Source organism: Crotalus tigris, unplaced genomic scaffold (assembly GCF_016545835.1).
Source record: "Crotalus tigris isolate CLP2741 ecotype Arizona unplaced genomic scaffold, ASM1654583v1 scf7180000024167.7108832, whole genome shotgun sequence".
Lineage (NCBI taxonomy): Eukaryota > Metazoa > Chordata > Lepidosauria > Squamata > Viperidae > Crotalus > Crotalus tigris.
In genome coordinates this window covers 1,873,453-1,895,678 of record NW_024100417.1, presented here as the reverse complement: position 1 = coordinate 1,895,678, position 22,226 = coordinate 1,873,453, and the positions used below count along the sequence as shown (strand labels likewise).

The 22,226-nt window shown below is 39.8% G+C and overlaps 2 protein-coding genes across 7 annotated transcripts in view; one reads left to right on the top strand and one right to left on the bottom strand.

The window, feature by feature from the left end:
- INAVA (innate immunity activator) overlaps positions 1–11,773 on the top strand; it is a 79,426-nt gene extending 67,653 nt beyond the window's left edge. For 4 of the 5 annotated variants that reach the window (XM_039323190.1, XM_039323189.1, XM_039323188.1 and 1 more), the window contains 5 exons: positions 403–456; positions 1,399–1,633; positions 3,790–3,963; positions 5,395–6,118; positions 10,011–11,773. In XM_039323190.1, coding sequence (XP_039179124.1) covers positions 403–456; positions 1,399–1,633; positions 3,790–3,963; positions 5,395–6,118; positions 10,011–10,103 — 1,280 coding nt within the window. In that variant the 3' untranslated portion in view covers positions 10,104–11,773. The remainder of the gene's footprint in view (positions 1–402; positions 457–1,398; positions 1,634–3,789; positions 3,964–5,394; positions 6,119–10,010) is intronic. The other variant, XM_039323192.1, reaches the window with a different exon arrangement.
- A 1,345-nt stretch (positions 11,774–13,118) lies between these two features.
- KIF21B (kinesin family member 21B) overlaps positions 13,119–22,226 on the bottom strand; it is a 69,290-nt gene continuing 60,182 nt past the window's right edge. For both annotated transcript variants that reach the window (XM_039323268.1, XM_039323269.1), the window contains 5 exons: positions 21,622–21,786; positions 20,808–20,925; positions 19,845–20,015; positions 18,573–18,769; positions 13,119–16,504 (listed from right to left, as the gene is read on the bottom strand). In XM_039323268.1, the coding sequence (XP_039179202.1) occupies positions 16,450–16,504; positions 18,573–18,769; positions 19,845–20,015; positions 20,808–20,925; positions 21,622–21,786 (706 nt within the window). In that variant the 3' untranslated portion in view covers positions 13,119–16,449. The remainder of the gene's footprint in view (positions 16,505–18,572; positions 18,770–19,844; positions 20,016–20,807; positions 20,926–21,621; positions 21,787–22,226) is intronic.

The window sequence follows — 22,226 nt, the reverse complement described above, 5'->3', positions numbered from 1 at the left end:
TAGCCCAATACTAATAAGATAGAAGCTTTTGTTGTTCCTTCTGTGGGTCTGCGAGGAATTTATGACTGCATATTTCTAATGAGTTGTCAGTGTTCCTGATAGTTGCTTGGAAATCTATAGCTCAAAGAAAGCCTAATTTTTGATGTTTTCTCTGATGCCATGAGTAACTCAAAAAGCACTGCTGAAATGGACAGAATCTTTAAGAAGAAAAAAACCAAAGAGATGTCTCACTTGTAATTACGTAGTGGGGGTGTTTATGCTCAGTGGCCTCAGAATGTTGGCTGGGGGGTGGGAATATGGGAAATAAGTGGAAAGAGTGAATGAAATCCAATATCTAGAATCCTGAATAGCAAAATGGTTTACAGTTCCCATTTACAGCAACTTTCCCCATTTCATCTTAAGGGTTTGGTGCCTCTGACGAACGTTCCTTCTTGGATGCGACTGTGAGAGAAGAAGGCAAGTTAATTAAGTATGATCCTAATGGCTTTACTTGGGATGTTCTTCCCTTTGAATGCAGACCGGAAGTTGTTCTTAGGGCCTTCTTTTTCATGATAAGAATGCCCTTTCATAAAACATTTCAAGTTGATTGTTTACTGATTTTCTATACTTCGGTATTTTTGAACACATTTTGTGACATCATTTTTTCATGGTAATATAATAACATTCGTACCTATGCTTCGTTATTTTACATAAATATACTTCCCCCCCCCAGTCAAATAGTAGTTCAGAGGGAAGGCTGTTTCCATAGCTCATCGCACGTACACAAAAAGACAATCTTTTTTTCCTCTGGGATGGTGAAGTTGCATTTTTTAAAATAATAATTTTTCATCCTAGAGTTATGATGCCCAGGGAGGGAGGGGGGGTTCAAGAATAGAAGTTTTGCCTTGCAGAGGGTTAGTAAATAAACATTTTAGTCATGTTTTTAAAAAATGCACAGCAAATAATTCCTCAAAACATTCTGAAGGTCACAACTTGAGGTCTGAAAAGCTACCAGAAATTTGTACTTTCATTAAATGTAATATTTGCTTTTGGCTTAGATGTTCAACAAATAATGGCTAATTTAATAAGTTATGTTTCGGCAGCCCATAGTTTAAGTGTCCATCTCAGTCATAGAGTAACCACATTCCTCCTTTACCATAGTCTCCATGCATTCCATATTTTGCTGCTGCTGTTTTTATTTAATGACTTCATATTCAACTAAAGAGATTAGCCTGCAACACTGTACCAAGCTTGAAGGCAAGGAAGGATGTTTATTATGGTTCTCAGAGAAATTTAATGTCCTCCTTTGATTTAATTAATGGCTAGTAAGGGAGTGTAGCTGTACAAGGTAGCTTAGCAAATGTTTAAAGGACTTTCAAGTTTGTGGTGACAAGCTATCATCCTCCTTTCTTTTTAAAGAAGTCCCAGTGGTGAATCCTCACCTTCCAACAAAAAATATACGTTGGACCCAAATCCAGTCTTACCACAGTTCTTCATCGCAACTTTCCCCCCTTGGCTTTCTAGAAGATTCAACTCATCATCCAGCTGCTGAAGTGGAGTCTTCTCCCATCCAGAATAGCCCCTGGAAAGAAACTAGTTTGGATAAGCCCTATGAGAAGCCCAAGAAGTCGTTTGAGACCAACAACATGCTGAGGTCAAACTTGTTCCCTAGATCTTTCTACTGTGCTTTTCTCTGTGTTAAGATGTCTCTATTTGATTTCAAAGAGTTGAGGTGAATATATGTAAATCGTAATTTATAGAGAAGCAATACAATAACTTGCAAAGTGTATTTGCAATGCTTGATGACAGGCAAGTTGAATTGAACTTTCTGGTTAGAATCTCAGCTTATTCATGGATTCTTAACATTATCCTTCTTTTCCCACTATATTAAAATTGCACTAGTCTACCTTGTTACAGCGTTTATTGAACAGATAAGAAAAGTGCCATCAGTATATTTTATATCCTGGGTGTATTATTAATATCTTGTGTTATTAATTACACTGATTAATAATATTGATCACAGTGATAGAAGTCAGATGTTTATGATGGCTAATTTTTTTGCAAGTATCACTTACTTTTAAGATGTGCCTACAGATGAAATTATGAATTAGGATAGTAAATTGGTAGTCAGATTATTTTGATTTGCAATAGGAAATGGATTTAGGGAAAACTTTGATTCATTTTGACCCTCTGATTCTATCAGTGGCAATATCCCAAAGGTGCTTTTTCAAAAGGCAACTGGACTTTGTTTTTTTTTCTCAGTTCAGAAGAAGCTTCTTGGATGAGAAGCGAAACGTCTTCAAGGAAAAACGAAGTCCAGTTGTCTTTTGAAAAAGCACCTTTGAGACAACCATGACCTGGATGACTGAGAATCTCCATAGATAATCAGTGACAATTTTATAGCTATTTTAAAAACAACAACCCTAATTTATATTTTGTGGCAATGCCATGGTAAGAGCATTACCTGAAACTTTTTTCCTGCTCCTGCAATTCAGGTAGATGGAAAATTGGAGACAACATCTAAAGCAGGGGTTCTCAACCTTGGCAACTTTAAGACTTGTGGACTTCAACTCCCAGAATTCCTCAGCCAGCTTTGCTGGCTGAAGAATTCTGGGAGTTGAAGTCCACAAGTCTTAAAGTTGCCAAGGTTGAGAACCCCTGATTCTAAAGTATTTACTGGTTGTGTCCTGTCCCTTTAGTGTCCGTCCTTCTTTACAAGACGAATCCATTACAAGAATATTACAAGACAGATATGAGGGAAGTTAATGGCTGGATAATGCCAACATAAAATTTTAATTTTGAAAAAGACACTTAAAAGGTGCCAGCATGAATTGGCATATTACAGGGAAGAAGATGGTTCCACAAGACAGGTGCCACCATGGATAAGGCCCTCTTCCATGTCAATTTCAAACAGCAAATTCCTGTCTTCCCAGACGATTGTACTGTAGACGCCTGGAAAGCTGATGTACAGGTAGTCCTTGATTTACAACAGTTCATTTAGTGACCATTCAAAGTTACGATGGCACTGAAAAAAGTGACTTATGACCGTTTTCACACTGACGGCCAATGCAGCATCCGCATGGTCATGTGATCAAAATTTGGACGCTTGGCAACTGGCTCCTATTTACGAAGGATGTGGAGTCCCTTCTGGCAAGCAAAGTCATTGGGAAAGCCCAATTCACTTAACAACTAACTTAACAACTCAGTGATTCACTTAACAACTGTGGCAAGAAAAGTCATATAAAATGGGGCAAAATTCACTTAACAAATGTCTCACTTAGCAACAGAAATGATGGGCTCAATTGTGGCCGTGAGTCAAGGACTACATGTACTTGAAGCCTTGTTTCAGGTAGCCTGGTGCCAAGGAACTTGAAGCATTGTATGTTCAGATCAGCACCTTGAATCTAGCTGGCAGCCCCGGTATCATAGGCCTATAAGATGGGATGGAACTCCAGTGGATAGTCTGTCCTGGCCTGGTACTGATTGAAGCATCTGGTCTCTGCCCAAAGTTCAAGGCAAACCCATATGCAAGTAGTCCTTGACTTATGGCTACATGTGGGATCAAAATGCTCTTTGAGGAGCATCGACCCAGAATATCAGAGTTAGCTAAACCTGAACAGTTATTTTATTGACACCCATCAATCTTCAGACTTTTCTTTTGCTTCTGTTCTGTTTCAGAAATAATGGGAAAGAACTACTTTTACAGCCCTTAACCAGTGGCCCTCGGTTTGCTTGTAGAAAAATAATGAAAACTGGGAAGTGGACAGAAAAACTGTTTCTTACTTTTTATCTCATTGTATCCTATTATAGCACAGCAAGCGTAATGTCCCCACCGGCACCCAGCCCTTCCCTTCAGAGGGCAGTTGAGACACATCCGTGTCACTTGGATCTTCCTAGGAAGCTGGAAGTAAGAAGACAGGCTGGTTTCAGTGCCCCTCCAACCCCAGAATTCCCGGGAAGGAGAGGACAGTCTCAGCTGATAAGGTATTTCAAAGCTTTAGATACCATATATTAAAGCATTCCTGTGGTTCAACAAGCTTTAAACATACAGTTTAAACTCGCTTGTGATAAACGTATGTCTATCATCTGACAAAAATTAACAAAAATATAAACAAACAAACAAACAAACCCAAAGGGCAGACTCAATGGACCATTAGGTCTTTTTCTGCTGTCAGTTTTCTATGTTTCTATGATTACCTTGCCTAACCCAACAATGGATTTTGACAACAAGCAGACACTTTAAATGTGTATTGTAGCCAGACTAATTCATATGATGCAGACCATTTATGTGTATCCCAAAATACAGAGCTTTGAGAATCTTAGCTCTCATTTTTAAAAAGTTTCTAGTCTTTAATGCCTCTGAAAGTAGCTTTGTATGAGAGATTAGTGCAGGAGTAGTCAACCTTGGCTCTTTTATGACTCGTGGACTTCAACTCCCAGAATTCCTGAGCCAGCATAGCTGGCTCAGGAATTCTGGGCTTTGAAGTCCACAAGTCATAAAAGAGCCAAGGTTGACTACCCCTGGATTAGTGTTTAGCGAATACTGTCAGCTAGAAGGAGGAGGCCAATAGAACATCTATGATAAGCAAAATAAATAATTAAAATAAAGAAATATATGGACATTGGAGGAAGGGGAATTTGACTCAAATTGCAATTTTGATTGGGATGGAGAGAACTGTGGATGGCATATTGCCCTGAAATGAGAAATGTGAAAGAAAGGTGAAACTGAATATAAGTATGCCTGCTGCTTGACCCTATTCATAGTTCCATATAAATGGGTATAAAATAAAAAAGTAAGTTATCCACTAAAGAAGTCAAAAATATAGCCTTAAATATTTTCTTAGAACATGGGTGTCCAAGCATGGCAACTTTAAAACCTGTGGATTTCAACTCCCACAACTCCTGGCTGGGGAATTCTGGGGGTTGAAGTCCATAAGTCTTAAAGTTGTCATGTTTGGGCATCCCTGATTTAAATGAACATTTATGGCATAGGCATGAAATGAGATACAGTAGGAAAGGCCAGTCATAAGTAGAATGCACTGTAGACAGAATGAAATGTATGGAAGTTCTGAACTCTACATTTTAAGAGTTTTTGTGTTTAGATTTTGAGAAGATAGTGTCATGTTCCCCCTTTTTCCCAGGATCAAACAAAAGAGCCGTGGTAGCACAGTGGTTAGAATGCAGTCCTGCAGGCTAACTCATTGCTCAGTCCAGGAGTTTGATTCCGAACGGCTCAAGGTTCACTCAGCCTTCCATCCTTCCGAGGTCGGTAAAATGAGGACCCAGATTGCTAGGGGACAAATGCTGACTCTGTAAAGAGCTTAGGGTTTTAATGCACTGTGAAGTGGTATATAAGTCTAAGTGCTGTTTCTATTGCTACATTTGTAGTTTTAACTAATTTATTCTGGCTCACAGGGTATGTTCAACTCGGGAAAGTTTGGAGTCCCGTGGAAGAAGTGCACTACCCAGGCGACGCCCCACCTACTATACCGTGACTGTCCCTGAGTTCTGTTTCTCTGCATCCAATCCTAACCCTGCTCTGAAAGCCAACTTTCACTCTGCTTCAGAAGATAGCAGTTCAGATGTCTCCAGCATCTCTTATACAACATCTGCCGGCAGCAGCAGCCCAGACATTTCCTTTATGAAGCCAGCAACTGTCGTGTCCAAGGAGGAGCCCATGCAGCTGTTCCATAACCAGGTCTTCAAGGGACAAGAAGCAGAATACCACCGCCTGTGTCCTCAAAACCTGCGTTCAGGGCCAGTTTTTTTTCCTGCCACAGAACACGTGCCCAGTAGCCACCTGACTGCTGGGAGAGAGCTCTGCCACAGTCGGCCATCTTTTCTCTCTGGCAGCTCAGCCCACTTTGCCTACAAGGAAGAAGCGGTGCCAGTTAGACTCCACAGGTCAGTTGTAGCCCACAGCAGGGTAGTTCGCACACCATCCCTGAAGGACTTTGTCCCAGTGGGTCCTCGAGTTCTCTCCAAGGCGGCAGTGACAGAAGAGTTAAAATCCTGGCACGAACGAACCCGTCTGCGCAATGCACGTCCACATTCCCTGGATAGGCAAGGGGCTTTCCGTGTGCGCAGTGTGCCAGGCAGAGAACTGCATTCTCCGTGTTCCTTTGGGCATCAAATTCAGGTAAGACTGTATAGCACCTCTAGGGAGAGGGGAACCAGCACCTTCTTAATTCTCTCCGCCTTGCCCTAAGCTGGCAGCTTTCCTACAGCAAGGACGGTGAACAAAGTAATGGGTTATGTTAGCCAGTGTTGTTGAACTCCTAAAAACCCACATTAGGACTGGGCCAACTCCACTCCTGGCTTATACCACCTGGACACACAAGACAAAGCAACTAAACTTAAGTAAATGGAAAAAATGGTGGAAGAGTGCTTTCTAACTGAATGTGATGGATGCCAACAAAAATGGAGAACAACCCATGATGTTGTCTGCCACCAATGCCTGTTTCTTTTGGATATGAATATGAAGATCAAGAAATTATCAAGAAAAAAAATGCTTTTTATTCTTTTTGCAAACTTTCTCCTCCTGCCTCTCCAAATTTGGGAGACAGGAGAAAAAGAGCTTATGCAAATTTCCAATTATTTTTGTTTTAAATGATATGTTAATTCATTAAGAAGTGAAAGAAATTTAGATGTGCTTGGAAATTTGTCAACTCAAAGAGTAAACAAACACGTGAAACAGTAAGAAAGTTTGTCTCAGTGTGGGCTAGCTTTTTTATTTTCAAAAGATAATGAAATTTATAAAATAACCAAAGTCAAGGGTCAAAAGAAGTAAATCATTATAAACACCACCAATAGTGAGGATATTACTTTAGGTTCATATAAGATTCATTTTAAATCAAATTCAATTAATACACATATAGTAACTTTTTTGGCTAAACCATATTTTTTAACTGCATAACAAAGCATATTTTATAAGCAAGCTAACTTGTTTATGTAGAACAGGCTTTATGATATGAGAGCTTGATATTTGTAAAATCTGTTAGAAATTAAGAATTGCATATATTTCTATCTACTTCCTCCCAATTTCTGTTTTTTCCTTCATTCATGATTTTCTGGTTATTTTAACATTTCATTATTTATTTGATTTATGTGCTGCCTGACACTAGAATGACTCCGGGCAGTTCACTATGTAGCGGGTTTTTTAAAAAAAATATAGATTAAAAAAAGTCAAATTAAAAAAAAAACAAGGTAGGTAAAAAGAAAAGAGTGAATTCTGCCAACAACTCAAAAACATATACAAGCACACCACACAGAGCTTCATCCACCTTAGCCCAGGGCATGAGAGAACAGCCAGTTCTTTAATATTAGAACTGTGCCTTCTAATATTGTGCTTCGGAGTTGATGCTCTCTGAGCTTGGTTGTTTACTTGCAGACGTTTCATTAGCAAACTAGATAATATCATCAGCACAGATGATGTTACTTTATTAATGAAATGTCTACAAGACAACAACCAAGCTCAAGGACCACTCAGTTCAACCGTGAGTTACAAATATTCTCCTATCAATATTGTGCTTGTGATACCACCTTTCCTAAAACAATATTTTAAAATGTCCTTTTCCAAGTAACAGATATATACAGATATATAGTAAGAGGAGTTGATGTTCAGGATACTTATGGGCAGGGCTTTTTTTGTCATAGAACACCCAGAACAGAGTTCTGGCACTTTTTTTGGATGGAACCTGGTAGGCTAGGCAAGGCAGGTTGTATGATATGTGTGAGTTCCGGCACCTTTTTTTTTTTTTTTTTACAAAAAAAGCACTGCTTATGGGTCATCAATGTCAACAGGAATTGCTTAAGCCTACCCTATGGCAAAGAGTGAAATGATCAGATGATAATCACTAAACTTTGCCCACTGTACTTCTCCTGAACTCATCCCTGATTTGATAAATTGCATCTGTTGTTCAGTTTAAGTTTATTTGAGACTGGCTGTTTGCTGGGAAATGGTTAAACTGCACCCAAGCTCTGTTGTTTTGAGCAGCCTTTCTGAACCTAGTGTTCTCTGGAGACTTGGTCTTCCACAATTCCATACTAATTCTTTTGAAGGGCATCTGATGGAAAAAGCTGATCAATTGCTTTTGAGGTTTATAGCAAAGGCCTTGCCAGCTTAGCTGAATTTGGTTGATCTCAAATGGCTACACAGAATCAGACCTGGTTATTAGTTGGGTTCCAGATCATCAAAAATAAATAAATAAAAAAAAAATCCAAGGCTGCAAGCTAGACTGAAAAGTTGAAAAAGTCTTGAAAGAAGGCGGTGGCAAATTTTGTGTGATTTGACAAGAATGATCCCAATTTCTGGCCATTCTCCGGTAGTCAACAGTTGCCAAGTTGGACTTGAGTATTTTTCTTTTACCTTTGTCAGGGCAGAGGATTCTGGGAATGCTTCTGCCACCTACGTTCAGAAAAGTAGCCATTGAAAGAAATCTGTGTGGCATGGATATTTTTTGTTTGTTCTAGATTTTTCCCCCCTCTCCAGATGTGTGAATGTTTCATAAGGAGTAAAACTTTCATCTCCTTGGACATCTCCCTTGCCTGGAGCGCAGGCCCACACCATGCAAGCATGAGCTTGCCCTTGGTTTCCTCCTCTCATAATCCCTAATGCTTACCTTCCACTCCTTTGAAACAGAGCTGCAAAATTGTTATCTAGGAAGTGGTTGCATGAGCTAGAAAGGCAGGTTCTTGAACAGCTCACTACATTTTTTTCCCTAATCTGTTTTAAGTAGAACACTGAACCCATGCAGCGATGTCACGGGAAAGTAACCTTTAAACAATGCTCTTATCGCCAGTGCTGAAAGTCCATTGTTAAAATCATGTACTTAACTAGATGGGCCAGTTTGTGAGCTTCGAAGTCAAGAATTCTAGATACAGATTTATTCTACATTCAGCTGCATGAAATCTGCTTCATGTTTATCAGCCTGAGAAACACTGCTTCCCCCGTCTAGGCATCACATTAAATGGACTTTAGTCTATAAATTGATTCCATATTACATATGTTAGTCTTTAAGATTCTCCTGGTGCTTCTTGCAATTGCCACAAGAGGCTAATGTAGCTGACCTTCTGGACCATCTGGCCTGATACTCAGGCCATTGACTGTGAATGAAAATGAATAGAAACTTGTTGGGTTTCACTTCAGTTGTGAACTATTTCAGGTATTAACAAATTAGCAGAGACATTCCCTATTCTTGCTGTTTCCTGAGCTCTCATATCCATAGTTGTTTAAATGTACAGCACTGCAAGTAGAATGGGAAAATCTAAAACATAAATTAGTAATCTGTCAGTCCCCATGCAGCCAACTAGAGTTGCCACTTATCGCCATCTTCCTGAATTTTCTCTTAAGAGGTGCTACTGATCTTAGAGGGGGGTACATAGGAATGATCCACCTGTTATGCCATCTTCTCTAAATCAGTCCTGATGTTAACACACAGGCTGTTGGGCACACAGGTTAAGGCAGAAGGTAATGTAATCATATCTATTTGTCACATACTTTTCCCCTCTCTCTTACCAGATTAGTTTCTTAAGAGGCAGTTAAATGGTTAGTTCCCCTAGATATTGAATTATAACATCTATCCCATTGCATTTCTATGGCTCCACATTATAGTGATTTTATTATGGTTTTATCTTAATTTAATATTTTATCTCTTATATCAGGGGTAGGCAACCGTGGCTTTTTTATGACTCGTGGACTTCAACTCCCAGAATTCCTGAGCCAGCAAGGCTGGCTCAGGAATTCTGGGAGTTGAAGTCCACGAGTCATAAAAGAGCCAAGGTTGTCTACCCCTGTCCTATATTGTAGTGTGTGTGTTCACATACACACACTGATGCTTACAAACACACACATACACACATTGATGCTTTATTTAAACTAAATTTGTATAGCAGTGATTGCATGATCTCTGTAGATGCCATACGCTAACTAAAAATAAAATAGATGAATTATAATGGTAGCAGAGTAAATAGGTAATGGGAAGCCTTGCTAAAATAACACTTTTACGAAAGGTTTTCTTTTGAATTTTCAGGTACCTCGTGTCCATATCCTCAAACGCTCTCCTGAAGGAGCCCCTGTGCAGGTCTACGTCCCAGAAAATGGAGAAATCATTACTCAGGTTTAGATGCTGCTGGACCCTGGCAGCATGAGCAGGATGATTACCTCTTAGGCCCTTGTCTGGGAGGGGAAGAAGAGGCCTTAATTCAAGTCTTGACATGTTCTTGCATCTTGTACTCCTTCTATTTAGAAGAGAAACTTTGGGACTTGTTCTGCAAGCTACGTGAGATCATATTCCTATGATGTTGATACAGTGTACTGGTGACAACAGAAGTTATGTTTCTTGTATTATATGAAATATAGATCAGAGTAACTAGGATTTGTCTGCCTATTTATTCTCTCCTAGGTCTGTGCTGGAAACAGAGTCTCTATAGATTATGGAAATGAAATTGGTGTAGGATTTTTGTAGTCAGAGCTATTTCTGACTACAACTTACTTTCTGGTGGAAGTAGAATGTATGTGTACCTACACAAGTTCCTTCCCAATTACTAGATTTGCCTTCTTTGTTCCTAAAGAAAGCTACCTGATGCAGCCAATGGTCTGCCTTAGTGTACTTCATACTCCATTGTTATTCTGCCTTTTTTTAGACTAATGGAATTCACAAATCTTGCTATCTCTGTGGACCTGTTTATGAATCCTTGTTTTCAGTTTTAATGGAATTTTGTATTAAAAAGAGGCCCATTTTGATGGATGAACTATATAACATATTGCTCAACTTTTCTATGCAATCCTAATTAAATTATGGCAGCAGAGGGTTGCCTACATAGAACAAATTCCATGTCACATAGTTGATAATCATCTAGCATTGAGCCAGACAACCAGCTTTAATTTTATAGCAGAAGAGATTGATGACTGGTTTATCAACTGTAAGAAAACAACTCACTATTCACTGATCTCTTTGGCAAGAAACAAGATGGTTTACACAAAGACATACTCAGACCATTACACTTATGGCCAGAAAGTAGTTTTATAGGTTAATAAGGTGTTTAATTCAACAATAAACTCAGCAACCTTAGAATTGAGCAACATATATGTGGAACCTGGGATGATCTGTACCCAAATGGAAACACTTGTTGGGCTGTTTTATTCCAAAGATGGACTAAAACATAGTTCCTCTGGGTGGAGATGGGTCAGGGAGGGGAGGAGTAGGGAAAAGCCAAGTTTGAAGGCATATGCAAACTTTTGTGGTGGCAGTGACAATGTAGGACAGAGAAGGCACTGAAAAGATCAGAAGCAGTGTGGCCCAGTGCCACACTGGAACTTTGTGATGGTAGCTGACTAGAAACCGGAGAAGAGGGCAAAGTATACCACTGCATAACAGTTACTCCACAATCCTTCTGAATGCTGTTTTAGCAGAAGCCTTGGGCAATGGAAATGTTGTGGGTTTTGTTTCTACCAAGCCACAACCGATCCAAAACGTTTTTGGTTTATCATGGATTCCAACCAAAACATTTTTCCCTGCAGTATTTTCTATATATCCTTACTGTAAACCATAGCCTACAGGGTGAAGATATGTCTTAATTTTTAAGTCACTCTTGCATTTAACCTGAGAGTTCTCAAGTTAAACTTCAGTACTGCTCAAGGGTATATACTATATTTCTAAGTTTTGGTAAATTATTAGTACTGTCCACCATTTTTCTGTTAGTGTTCTATGCCTTTTGACTTCATTAAAAGTAGAAATCAAGCTAAGAAAATGTTCAATCTATTTACATTATTAAAAAAAAATGTTGGCAATGTTCTGATGACTTTGTTGTCCTTCAGATACGAAGGGAAAAGACAACCAAAAGACAGCCTTTTGTTAGTAATTGTAATTTTATATATTAGGATTCAATATCTTCAAATGACATGATTTTTCTTCCCCCAATTACTCTGATACAGTATGTAAGAATTCACAATTGTCCTGTCCAGTTTTCAAGTTTTTTTTTTCACAAAGTGAAAACAAATACCTATGGAAAAGATCGTCTTCACTTCAACTTTATATTAATAATTGTATTGACTTTGATTCAGCCCAGCAAAGAAACTTTATTGCCCAGATCTCTGCAAAGAAGTCTTTGTGAACACTGATCAAATGATTTACAAAAGGCAATTTGTATAACAACAATGGTTTTGAGCGTCTTGGGGCTGCTTCATTCCTAATCACTAGAAACTTTTTTTGTATCATTCATCTCACTTTTCACACTTCCACTACTAATACTTTAGTAGTCTAGAAAGCTCTAAAAAAGTAAGATAATTTATAAGTCTGCTACCCTAGAATAAGTATAGACCAGTGATGGTGAACCTTTTAGAGACCAAGTGCCCAAAAACTGGCCCTGCTCCGCCCCCACCCCGTCCCCCACCCCACCTGCCCGCAGAGCCACTCACCACCTCCAGGGTCCACTGCAGATCGCCCAGGCAGCCCAGCAGCGCCATGGCAGCCACGCCCTCTGCCTGCATCAACTGTGCGGGGTGGGGCATGAGGGCAGAGTCTTGGCTACGCTGCCTGGTTGCCATGTCCTTGGCTGCACTGCTCCGTGTGGGCCACGCTTGGGGGCGACTCTCCTCCAGGAGGGCTGCGGGTGAGGAGGGGATTGTGGGGGGAGGCAAGGCTGGGACAATGCCAAATGTGCCCACAGAGAGGGCTCCGAGTGCCGCCTCTGGCCCGCGTGCCATAGGTTCGCCACCACTGGTATAGACTTTGTCTCTTACTTAGTTGTATTCTCATTTGAAAATTGGGGGAGGGAGTAATTTTGCGTGAACACATAGATGTTATCAGATGATAAGAGTCTGGGAAAGAGAAATGTCTTTTTTAAGTTAACTTCTCTCCCTTCAAGACCATTCACTATGCAGAAAACGTTAATCTTTCAGGGCAAAGAATGAATGGTAAGGGTTACTGAAGAACTATGAGCTATTTTATCAGATTAGACCTGTGAGACTGAAGTTCTCCATGTCTGCTCAGGGTCATTTCCAATTTCCTAGCTATTTTTAATCCTTACATTTGTTCTGTAATAGCTTAGGGATCCAACTTCTCAAACCCACACGCTTCTGATTTCATATTTTTTAAAGTTTTTGCATTAGCCTGTTAATGTAGAAACCAGACCTGAGATTTCAGTTGCATAAATTTATTACCAGGAGGAACAAAAACATTCATTGGAAAACCATGTACATCGGAAACATTAAATAACTTACATTATTTACACAGAGGTATAAAATATTACATACACTGTATCTTTACATGCACACACACACGCACACACACACACACTCACACTCACACAATATCATTTTTGCCAGATGACACAGTCCCCACAGAAGCCCCAGACAAGCACCAGTGTTTTCTATGGGTAAAAACCCTGACCTTTCAGGATAAGGAAAGGCACCTGTTGTTTGAAACAAAATTTCAACCTGGCCATATCCAGGTGTGCTGGGACTGCAACTAAAACAACTGTCCCAACCCTAGACTGAGGTGGCTGGTGTACATTAGTACACAATGAGCAGGTGTCTTAAACTGAGAGTTTAGCCTTAGGGACAGCATGATAACATGTTCTTAAACATCCTTGCAGATGATGTAAAACCATTTTTAGTCTTATTATAGTAATCTGTTGTTCAGCTCTTGAAAATTATGAGAGAGATGAAATGTCCATTGTTGGTTGCTTTGTATCCTCTCAATTATGTGCTTCAAGTACAATCAACAATAGGGTAAACTATACATACTAAACCCAAGAAATCAGCTCAATTCCACTTCTGCTACATCCATGAGATCAGAAGTATTAAAAGAGGCAAAGTTCACCCTCCCCGCCCAGAAAATGGAGACTAACTCTGTGCCAAAGGACAAGAAAGCAAGAGCCATCCAGGACTCTATGGCAAATACGGGCAGTAATTTAAGAAGGAATGTGTGGCTTCCACCAGCTTTCCTTGAATCTGAGCTGGCTGAGTGAGGAAAGATGGAAGATGAAGTACAACTTCTGGAGGACCACAAGTCACACAATTCTTTTTAACCTATAAAAGATATCGCCTAGCAGACAGATTTAGACATATTAGTATCATCTTTTGGATGCTTCATATTCTTTGCTCTAAATAAATTATATAAGTCAATGGAAAATGCTGAGTTATTTCACAATCTATTCATAGATTTGTGCAGGCAAAAAAATTCAAAGGGGACACAAACTTCCCTAAATAGCAAAAAAACATAATTTGGGTTCCATGTGCAGAAGTGAAGATTGTGCTGATTTTGTGGAAGATTATTCTCTTCCAATCCTGGAATCATATGGCCCACCTCCCCACTCAGTTTAGAGTGCTGAGTTAAGATAAGACTGCAAAAGACATCAAGATGCAGTAAACACAGTACATAAATGCTCGCTCTGAGATTACACAGAGGCCAGCTTCTTTCATCCTGCTTTCCTCTTAAGCTCAGAAATTGGGACCAGCGATACTGTGCGTTTCCCAGACCAATTCAAGTTTTATTAACAAACAAAAAAACAACAAAATGAGAAAACACCTTGGACCATGAGGTAGGTTAACCCAAAACAAGCTCTCACCCTCTTAAAATCTCAGTCACACATCTGCTGCCCCCCCTTCACCCCCAATTGCACAAGACAAAACACAGAATCATTTGAACACCTATTTAGAATTACAATACAACTTTCCACTTGGCTGGAAGAATCAGCAGCTTAAGTGTAGAGAAAGGAATTTTCATAACACAAATGAACGGACAGAATTCCAACCTAATCCAGGGCAGTAGAGCAAAGACTCCTACAAACTAAAAGCAGAGCTGTAGAATGGTCCAAAGCATTCAGAAAGCAAATTGCTTCAACCTGCTGGTCCATATTTCCCTATTAGCGAATGGCTTTCCCAAGTCTGCTGCTGAGCAATCAGTTTAAATCCTTGATCCTCTGATGGAAGAGTACAATGCAAGTTAGAAGTTTAAGGATGAATCTATAACAATGTGAACAGTGCTTGATCAATCCTCCAGTAAGGCTTCGACAGCCCTGCTATATTGCACACAGACGGAAGCTTCTCCCACAGAATGATAGATCTTCAAGGGCTTAAGCCAATGTTTGCTGCTAAACATCAAGTGCAGTGAACAATATCTCGTGAAAAATTCAAGTTTCTAAAACAGAGCATCAACTTTTATCCATTTGCTCCTTATTGTGACATGGAAATGTGAATGTTTGAAAAAGATGTAAACAAAAAAAGATGCTGGGGGTGAGATTAAGCGGGGCAGGCTCGTTATCTCCCCAGTAATACAGGAACGCATTGCAACACCCTTGTGCTTAGCAATTCAAATCTTCCTTACCCTGTTTGAAAGCTGGAAGGGAAGGTTCCACATTTTTTCTGTTCCCAGACAAAGGAGGGGACAAAATGTCCTTTTTCCCGTGATAGGGGGTCAGTTGATTTCTGCAATCACTGCCATTTTACCAAAACACAATAAAAAGCTCTGCAAGTTGAGAATGGGAAGAGGAGGTGGCATGTCTAGGCTACTTCTTTGCCGGAATTGCTGAATGATGGCATGAAGGAGAATCCTAAATGTATTTAATCAGTTTAGCTCTCTCTTTCTTGTTGCTTATCTAACATTTAGAAAAAAGCATCCAGCTTTATAACTAGTATTCAGGAAACAACAACTCTTCTGACGTTATCCAAGTTCATCAAATCAGCTACTAAATATATCACTCTGTTTAATACAATTGTTAGTTGTCTTTTTTCTTTTAATACTGTCATTCCAGGAATCTGGGAAAATCAACTTCAAGGGTATTTGGCAAATGTAATAGAAAACGTCTGGGCAATTCTTAATCTACAGGGACCACTGAGAAGCACTACATTATGTGCTCAAATTAAAGTGGCTCATTTTCTTGCATTCTCCTCCAATCCTTCTCCCTTTCAAAGAGAAAACAAATAGCAATTCACAGATAAAAGTAAGAAATAAAAGTCAGTACTTCAATAAATCCTCCCGAAAGACCAACTACAACAAGAAATACCCCCTAAAACATAGCAATCAACTATCCAGGAAGGAATTGGCAACCCTTGATTTTTCTCTCTTAATTATTTTCACCGTTACGTCTTATGGGCATAAGCAGGATATAGGCAGTTCCTGGGGAGCTGGAAACCATGGGAAAACCGTGTTTAATTATAGTAGGATGAAAAATCTCATTTCGATTTGTAGACTTGTCAGGTGAATTCTGACTGAAAGAACCTTAGCACCAAATTTTGTCTTCTTTTTTGGCTCTCTTTTACAATGGCTGCCATCCTAGACACCTGACAAGCAAGGAGACTTGAACATGTAAAGGAAAAGACTTCTTTTGCCTTCTCCAACCCATGTATTTGTCAGAAAACCAGGCAGCCTTCTCATCCTGAAGCCCTGGGTATGAGAGATTAACTACTACTTCCTAGCCAAGCTCCATCTTAGTCTTCTTAAGGCCATAGCTGATTTTTCTCAACTTCTAGGTTGTGCTGTTCAGTAGCTTCCTGGCACTCCAGAGCTTCACTGTGCAGTCACTGGGAATAAAGGTAAAAGGGTAAGAATGTGAGGAATATCAAGTAAAAAAAGCAAAGCTTGTACATTTGAAACCAAAGCATTACATGAGCTGAGAAACAGAAAAAAATGAAAGCCAAATTACCTATTACATTAAATGTACTTTAAAATGGTATACTTTAAAATGGCGTACCAGCACATTTTCATTTTGAAGGAAAAGAACTACAGGGGTCCCTGATCTGAGTACTTTGGTGCTTTCCTGAAATAAGCCATCATTCTGTTTATCCCCAATATTTTCTCTTTCTCCCTAAAGATGCCGTTTTATTGTAAATTGCAACTTAGGGAATAAATGAGATTTGGCAGATCTGGAGGCAATTTACCCCTCCCCCAACCAAGGTCTCATGTAACTGCTTTTCCTTCAACATAAAATTGACTAATTTAAGTGTACGTTTATAAAGCAGATTCAATATAACGTATTTTACATTAGTTTGGACACTATTATTTTAATCTGCCTAGTAGAGAGGTTTTAGGTCTTTCCCATCTTTCATGCTCTTGTGACACCCAAAGGCTTAGAAGCTACTCTTGAGTTCATTATCTTATTCTGACACATATGGAGGGGGGTGCCTAGAGATCTTCAAAGTATTTTTTTTACTAGATTTCTATTCCATATTTCCTCCAGGAAATCCAGATGGCTTACTGAGGGCTCTCCATTCATTTTATCCTCTCAGCAACAATGGGTTGGGCTGAGAGAGAGAGAGAGAGAGTGAGTGACCCAAAGTCACTCAGGGAGCTTACAAACCTGAGGGTGGTTTGACTCTATATCTCCTCATCTGTAGTCCAACATTTTCATCACTATATCATACTGACTGGTCTTCATACTGCAAAAACCAGGCAGTGAATTGGAAGTACCTCACTGGAAGCCAATTTGCCCTCAACGCACTGATCTTGAGCTTTTTACTAGGAACAAGTTTACACTTATTTCGGTATGGCAGGTTTCCAAATAAAGCCAAACCACTTGACATTGGAACCAAATTGGCAAAGTTAGGGAAAAATAGAAGGTGCATTTAGGATGTCCATTTAGGAGGTAAAACCAGGAGTGAATTCTCCCTTAGAAGACACCTTCACTTACTGTCCCTTCAAAGGAAAGAAAAGCAAGTAAGCATTGCATACCGTCAAGAAGCAGCTGAAATCAGCTCCCAGAGAGAGGGACAGGGAAGACAAAGAGAGGCAGGGAGGGAGAACACAGCAAGAAAAAGTAAGCAGGAGAGTAGAGAAGAAGGAGGAAGATCAAGGCAGACTGGTGGCACGGCCCTTGATGGCAAGGACGCGTCGTGGAAGGCAGGGGGTGAGCCCAGGCACGTAATTCCATAACTTTACCCGACAGTCACTGTGGCACAGAGAAAGAGAAAAAGAAAGAAAAGAAGAAGAAGACAAGAAGGAAGACAAGAAAAGGAAAAAAAAAAAAGAAACATGGTCGGAAAAGTGGAGATCAGAGATTGCCTTAGGGAAGGAAGTGAATGATGTATTCTTAGTTGCCCTCCCAGGAGATGCACATCTGCCAATCATCTAGTGCTTGCTAGTTTTCCAACCCCAGCTTTGCCAGAATCGTGTTTTATAATGGCAGGTTACCAAGATTAATCCCCACTGCTATGCTCCTGGTTTCTAAATATATAGATAAAACATTTTATTCTGCCTTAATCAAGGATGCATTGATTGATTCAGTAAGATATTCAGATAGCAATACTAGGTTCAGCAATACATTTTTTCAAGATTTCTTTTTGGGATCACTGAAGGTGGATATTCATTCACAATGGCATTATGCAAAGAAGCTATAAACAAAACAACTAACACAAAAAATTCTCCTTTGGTTTAAGGATGAACAGTCAATGGCTGCAGCACTATAGAAAGTGGCAGTCGATAAATAGTCAGTCACTCACCCTTGGCTCCTTTTGCTCCCTCCCTCAGTCAGGCATTTGGACTCTGATGAAGCAATGTTACCTTGAACAGGTCAATTACATATCATGGGATCAAGAAGGCAAAACCTTTTGGAACTCTTCCCTGGATATAGTAGGACTCTACTTAAACACTCACCTGGAAGCTGTGAAAATGTGCTTTGAATTTGTGCAGATGGCATTGATAGGACTATCATGCCCCTTGATGTCCCCAACGGGTGTGAAGTTGTCAACATTCCAGACCTTCACCGTCCCACCACGGCAGGCACTAAGCAGCATGGGCCGGCTGGGCACAAAGGCCAAAGCACAAACCCAATCTTTATGTGCTGGGATTTGCTGGAAGCAGGAATACAGTAAATCAGAAAGGGCATAAGTCTTGTCATAGTAGCTAATTAAAGAAAGGAAAATATGTGATTAAGTAACTGAGTTGACTACTTTGAACCATGGTCTTTGTTTATCTTTTCATAATTCTTGAAACTTTTCAAGATTTTAAAGATCAGTGATATAGGAAAGATGTGCTAAAGATTTGTTGTTAGTTGCGAAGTCGTGTCTGACACATCGCGACCCATGGACAACATTCCTCCAGGCCTTCTTGCCCTCTACCATTTTCTGGAGTCCATTTAAGCTCACACCTACTGCTTCAGTGACTCCATCCAGTCACCTCATTCTCTGTCGTCCCTTTCTTCTATTGCCCTCAATCTTTCCCAGCATTAGGCCCTTCTCCAGTGAGTCCTTCCTTCTCATTAGGTGGCCAAAGTATTTGAGTTTCAACCTCAGGATCTGGCCTTCTAAAGAGCAGTCGGGGATGATCTCTTCTAGGACTGACCGGTTTGAACGCCTTGCAGTCCAAGGGACTCGCAGGAGTCTTCTCCAGCACCATAGTTCAAAGGCCTCAATTCTTTTGTGTTCAGCCTTTCTTATGGCCCAACTTTCACAACCATATGTGCTAAGGATATAAAGGCAAAAACTATAACCTGAAAATGCATTAACTATTAATGTACTGATACTATGATCAGTACAGTGAATGTATAGAATGGTCCCTGAAATAATATAGCATCCTTTAGTAGAAAGGAATATTTTCTCCATTACAATTACAAAAGCATTCTTCAAATCTGTTCTGGAAAACTGGCTGACTCTACAATTGACTCTACTGCACAAGTATATGTGGGGGGAAGAAGTGTGTTATAAAGTGCCACTGGACATAAGGAAGTTCATTCCTAAGTTCCTGGATATAGTTTGTAACATTAGCACAAATCAGATCTCACTAATACACTAGCACATAGGGACACTTTGCCATGATATCTTCAACATTATCTATCATCTAAACATCTGATTTCTCTCCCTGCCTTTACAAAGTTAATTCTCCCCCACTTTTATTCCCCAATGATATCATAGCTTAGTGCTTTGATACCTGGATGAGTTCTTGTTGTTCCAAGTCCCATTTCTTGATCCCATTGTCACGGGAACCACTGAAGAGAATGTCTCCCTGAATAGCTAGGCACTCAATCCCATCATAATGTGGAGGCTCAAAGTTGTGGGAAGGTCCAATGTTCCCACCGACACCTTCAGCAATCTCAAACATCTGCAAAATAGAACTTCTTAGGAAAAAGAGTAGCTAATCAAGGACCAAGTTCAAGATGCTTGAAGCCTTGGGTTCAGTATGGTACTTTACTGTCAAAGATGAAGGAACAGTGATAGAGAAAGAGGACCATCTCCCTTTCCCAATATTAAATTTTAAACAGGAAAACTATATGCAATGATTTTGGAATCTGAGATATGCGTTAGCTGGTATGGGCTTAATTTTGATCTTTTGTAAGAAATTTAGTGGGGAAGTACACTAATGCAGATATTCACTAGAAATAATTGTTATAATCACCGTTGTTGGATAGCTCCTACCATACTTCAATTTTCAACTAATTCCTTTCCCAATAATTTACATAAAGCCACGTTGCAAGCAAATGCTAACTGTGAGATCAAGTAGAGCTTAATGGAATGGTTTTATTTGCTCTTTAGTAATTTTTCATTTCTATTGCCCGAATGTGAACAGTCTCATCTTTCTCCTGGATCAGAAATTCTCTTCTCTTCTAGATGGCAGATAGACAGATAAATAGATAGACAGAGACAGATGATAGATAGATAGATAGATAGATAGATAGATAGATAGATAGATAGATAGATAGATAGATAGACAGACAGACAGACAGACAGACAGGTAGGTAGGTAGATAGATAGATAGATAGATAGATAGATAGATAGATAGAGACACAGACAGACAGACAACATATAATGAAAGGAGAGGAACCAAACTGTCAATAATATAGAAACAGTGTTCCTGAATATGCTAATAATACTCTCAACAAAACTTAAATAATACCTTAATGTAGTGATCCTTAGATCCTGTGACTACCAAGTCATGATTACTTGCAGTCCTGTTCACTGTGAGACACATCACAGGGCCAATGTGACCTGTTAGCTTTCCAATAGGCAGAAACCTATTCAATATATAAATAACCCAATAAATAGCCAAACACTACAACAGTGATCAAAACATTGTAGAGAGATTTTATCTGAGAAAAAGTGTTCTTTTGCCCCTTTCCTATACTATGAACCTCAGCATGCAAATTATCTGGAACATAAAGGAATGACAATATACTTCAACAACTCCTTGTCATTCTCTTCTGGGCATTCTCATACATTTGCAACCACTTGTATACTGTGGGCAGTCCTGGGAGTTGCTGATTGTTTATCCTCTCTCTCCACACACACACCTATCGTATTATCCCTGATTACACCTCTCACTGTCCCCATTAACTGGGAATGATATGTATAGAAAATCATAAAATCATAGGACTGGAAGGGACCTTGGAGATCTTCTAGTCCAGGGGTGTCAAACTGCCGGCCCATGGGCCGGATGCGTCACATGAAAGCACACCCACCCCATTGCCGGCAATGGCAAAACCGGCCAGATACATTGCGCGATGTCACATGACATCGCGAGTTTGAGATGCCTGTTTTAGTCCAACCCCTTGTTCAAGGCATGAACATTATACCATCCTAGTCAAATGGTTGTCCAGTCTACCCTGAAAACCTCTAGTGATGTAGCATCTACAACTCTGGGAAGCAAGCTATAATAGTCCAAAGCACTATAGGACACAGGTTAAAGAAATTATTTCTGGGTTTTTTCTGACCTGTTCAATTCCCAAATGCGGACAAAATTGCCAGTGGCTGCATAAAGCATGGTGCCTGTGGGATTAAGTGCAATCTGATTGATCTGGTGCTCGCCTTGCACGCTGGTGATAGTCCGGGTAGTGGTCCCAGCACAGGCATCTCCAGTGATCACCTGACCTGAGGAACTAGTGGAGAGAAGGAGAGGGAGGATCTGAAACATAAAATATATCTGACAAAAGTATGAATGGAGTTCAATGAGAAAACAATAGAGGTTTGCTCTTACAAGAGACTATTTCATCACAGGCAATTTTATCAACAGAATAGAATCTCCATCGATTTATATACTGCAAACTCACATAACTAGAATGAATTATTTCTCAATCTTGTCTTACACACCATTTTACTCAATCTTACAATTATAGCTAACTGCAGTTATAATTCTCCAGTGAAAAAACAAAAACTAACTCATAGCTAAAACTTGCTTTCTTCCTTCCTCTGCAATAAGGATTAATTAACCTATGTGATTAGAGCCAACAAAGGGTTTATAAAAGATAAGACTAACTCTTTTCTTCTTAGCTGGAAGAAGGAAGACTAGACTGAAAGGAAAGCTCAAGAAGGCCAAATT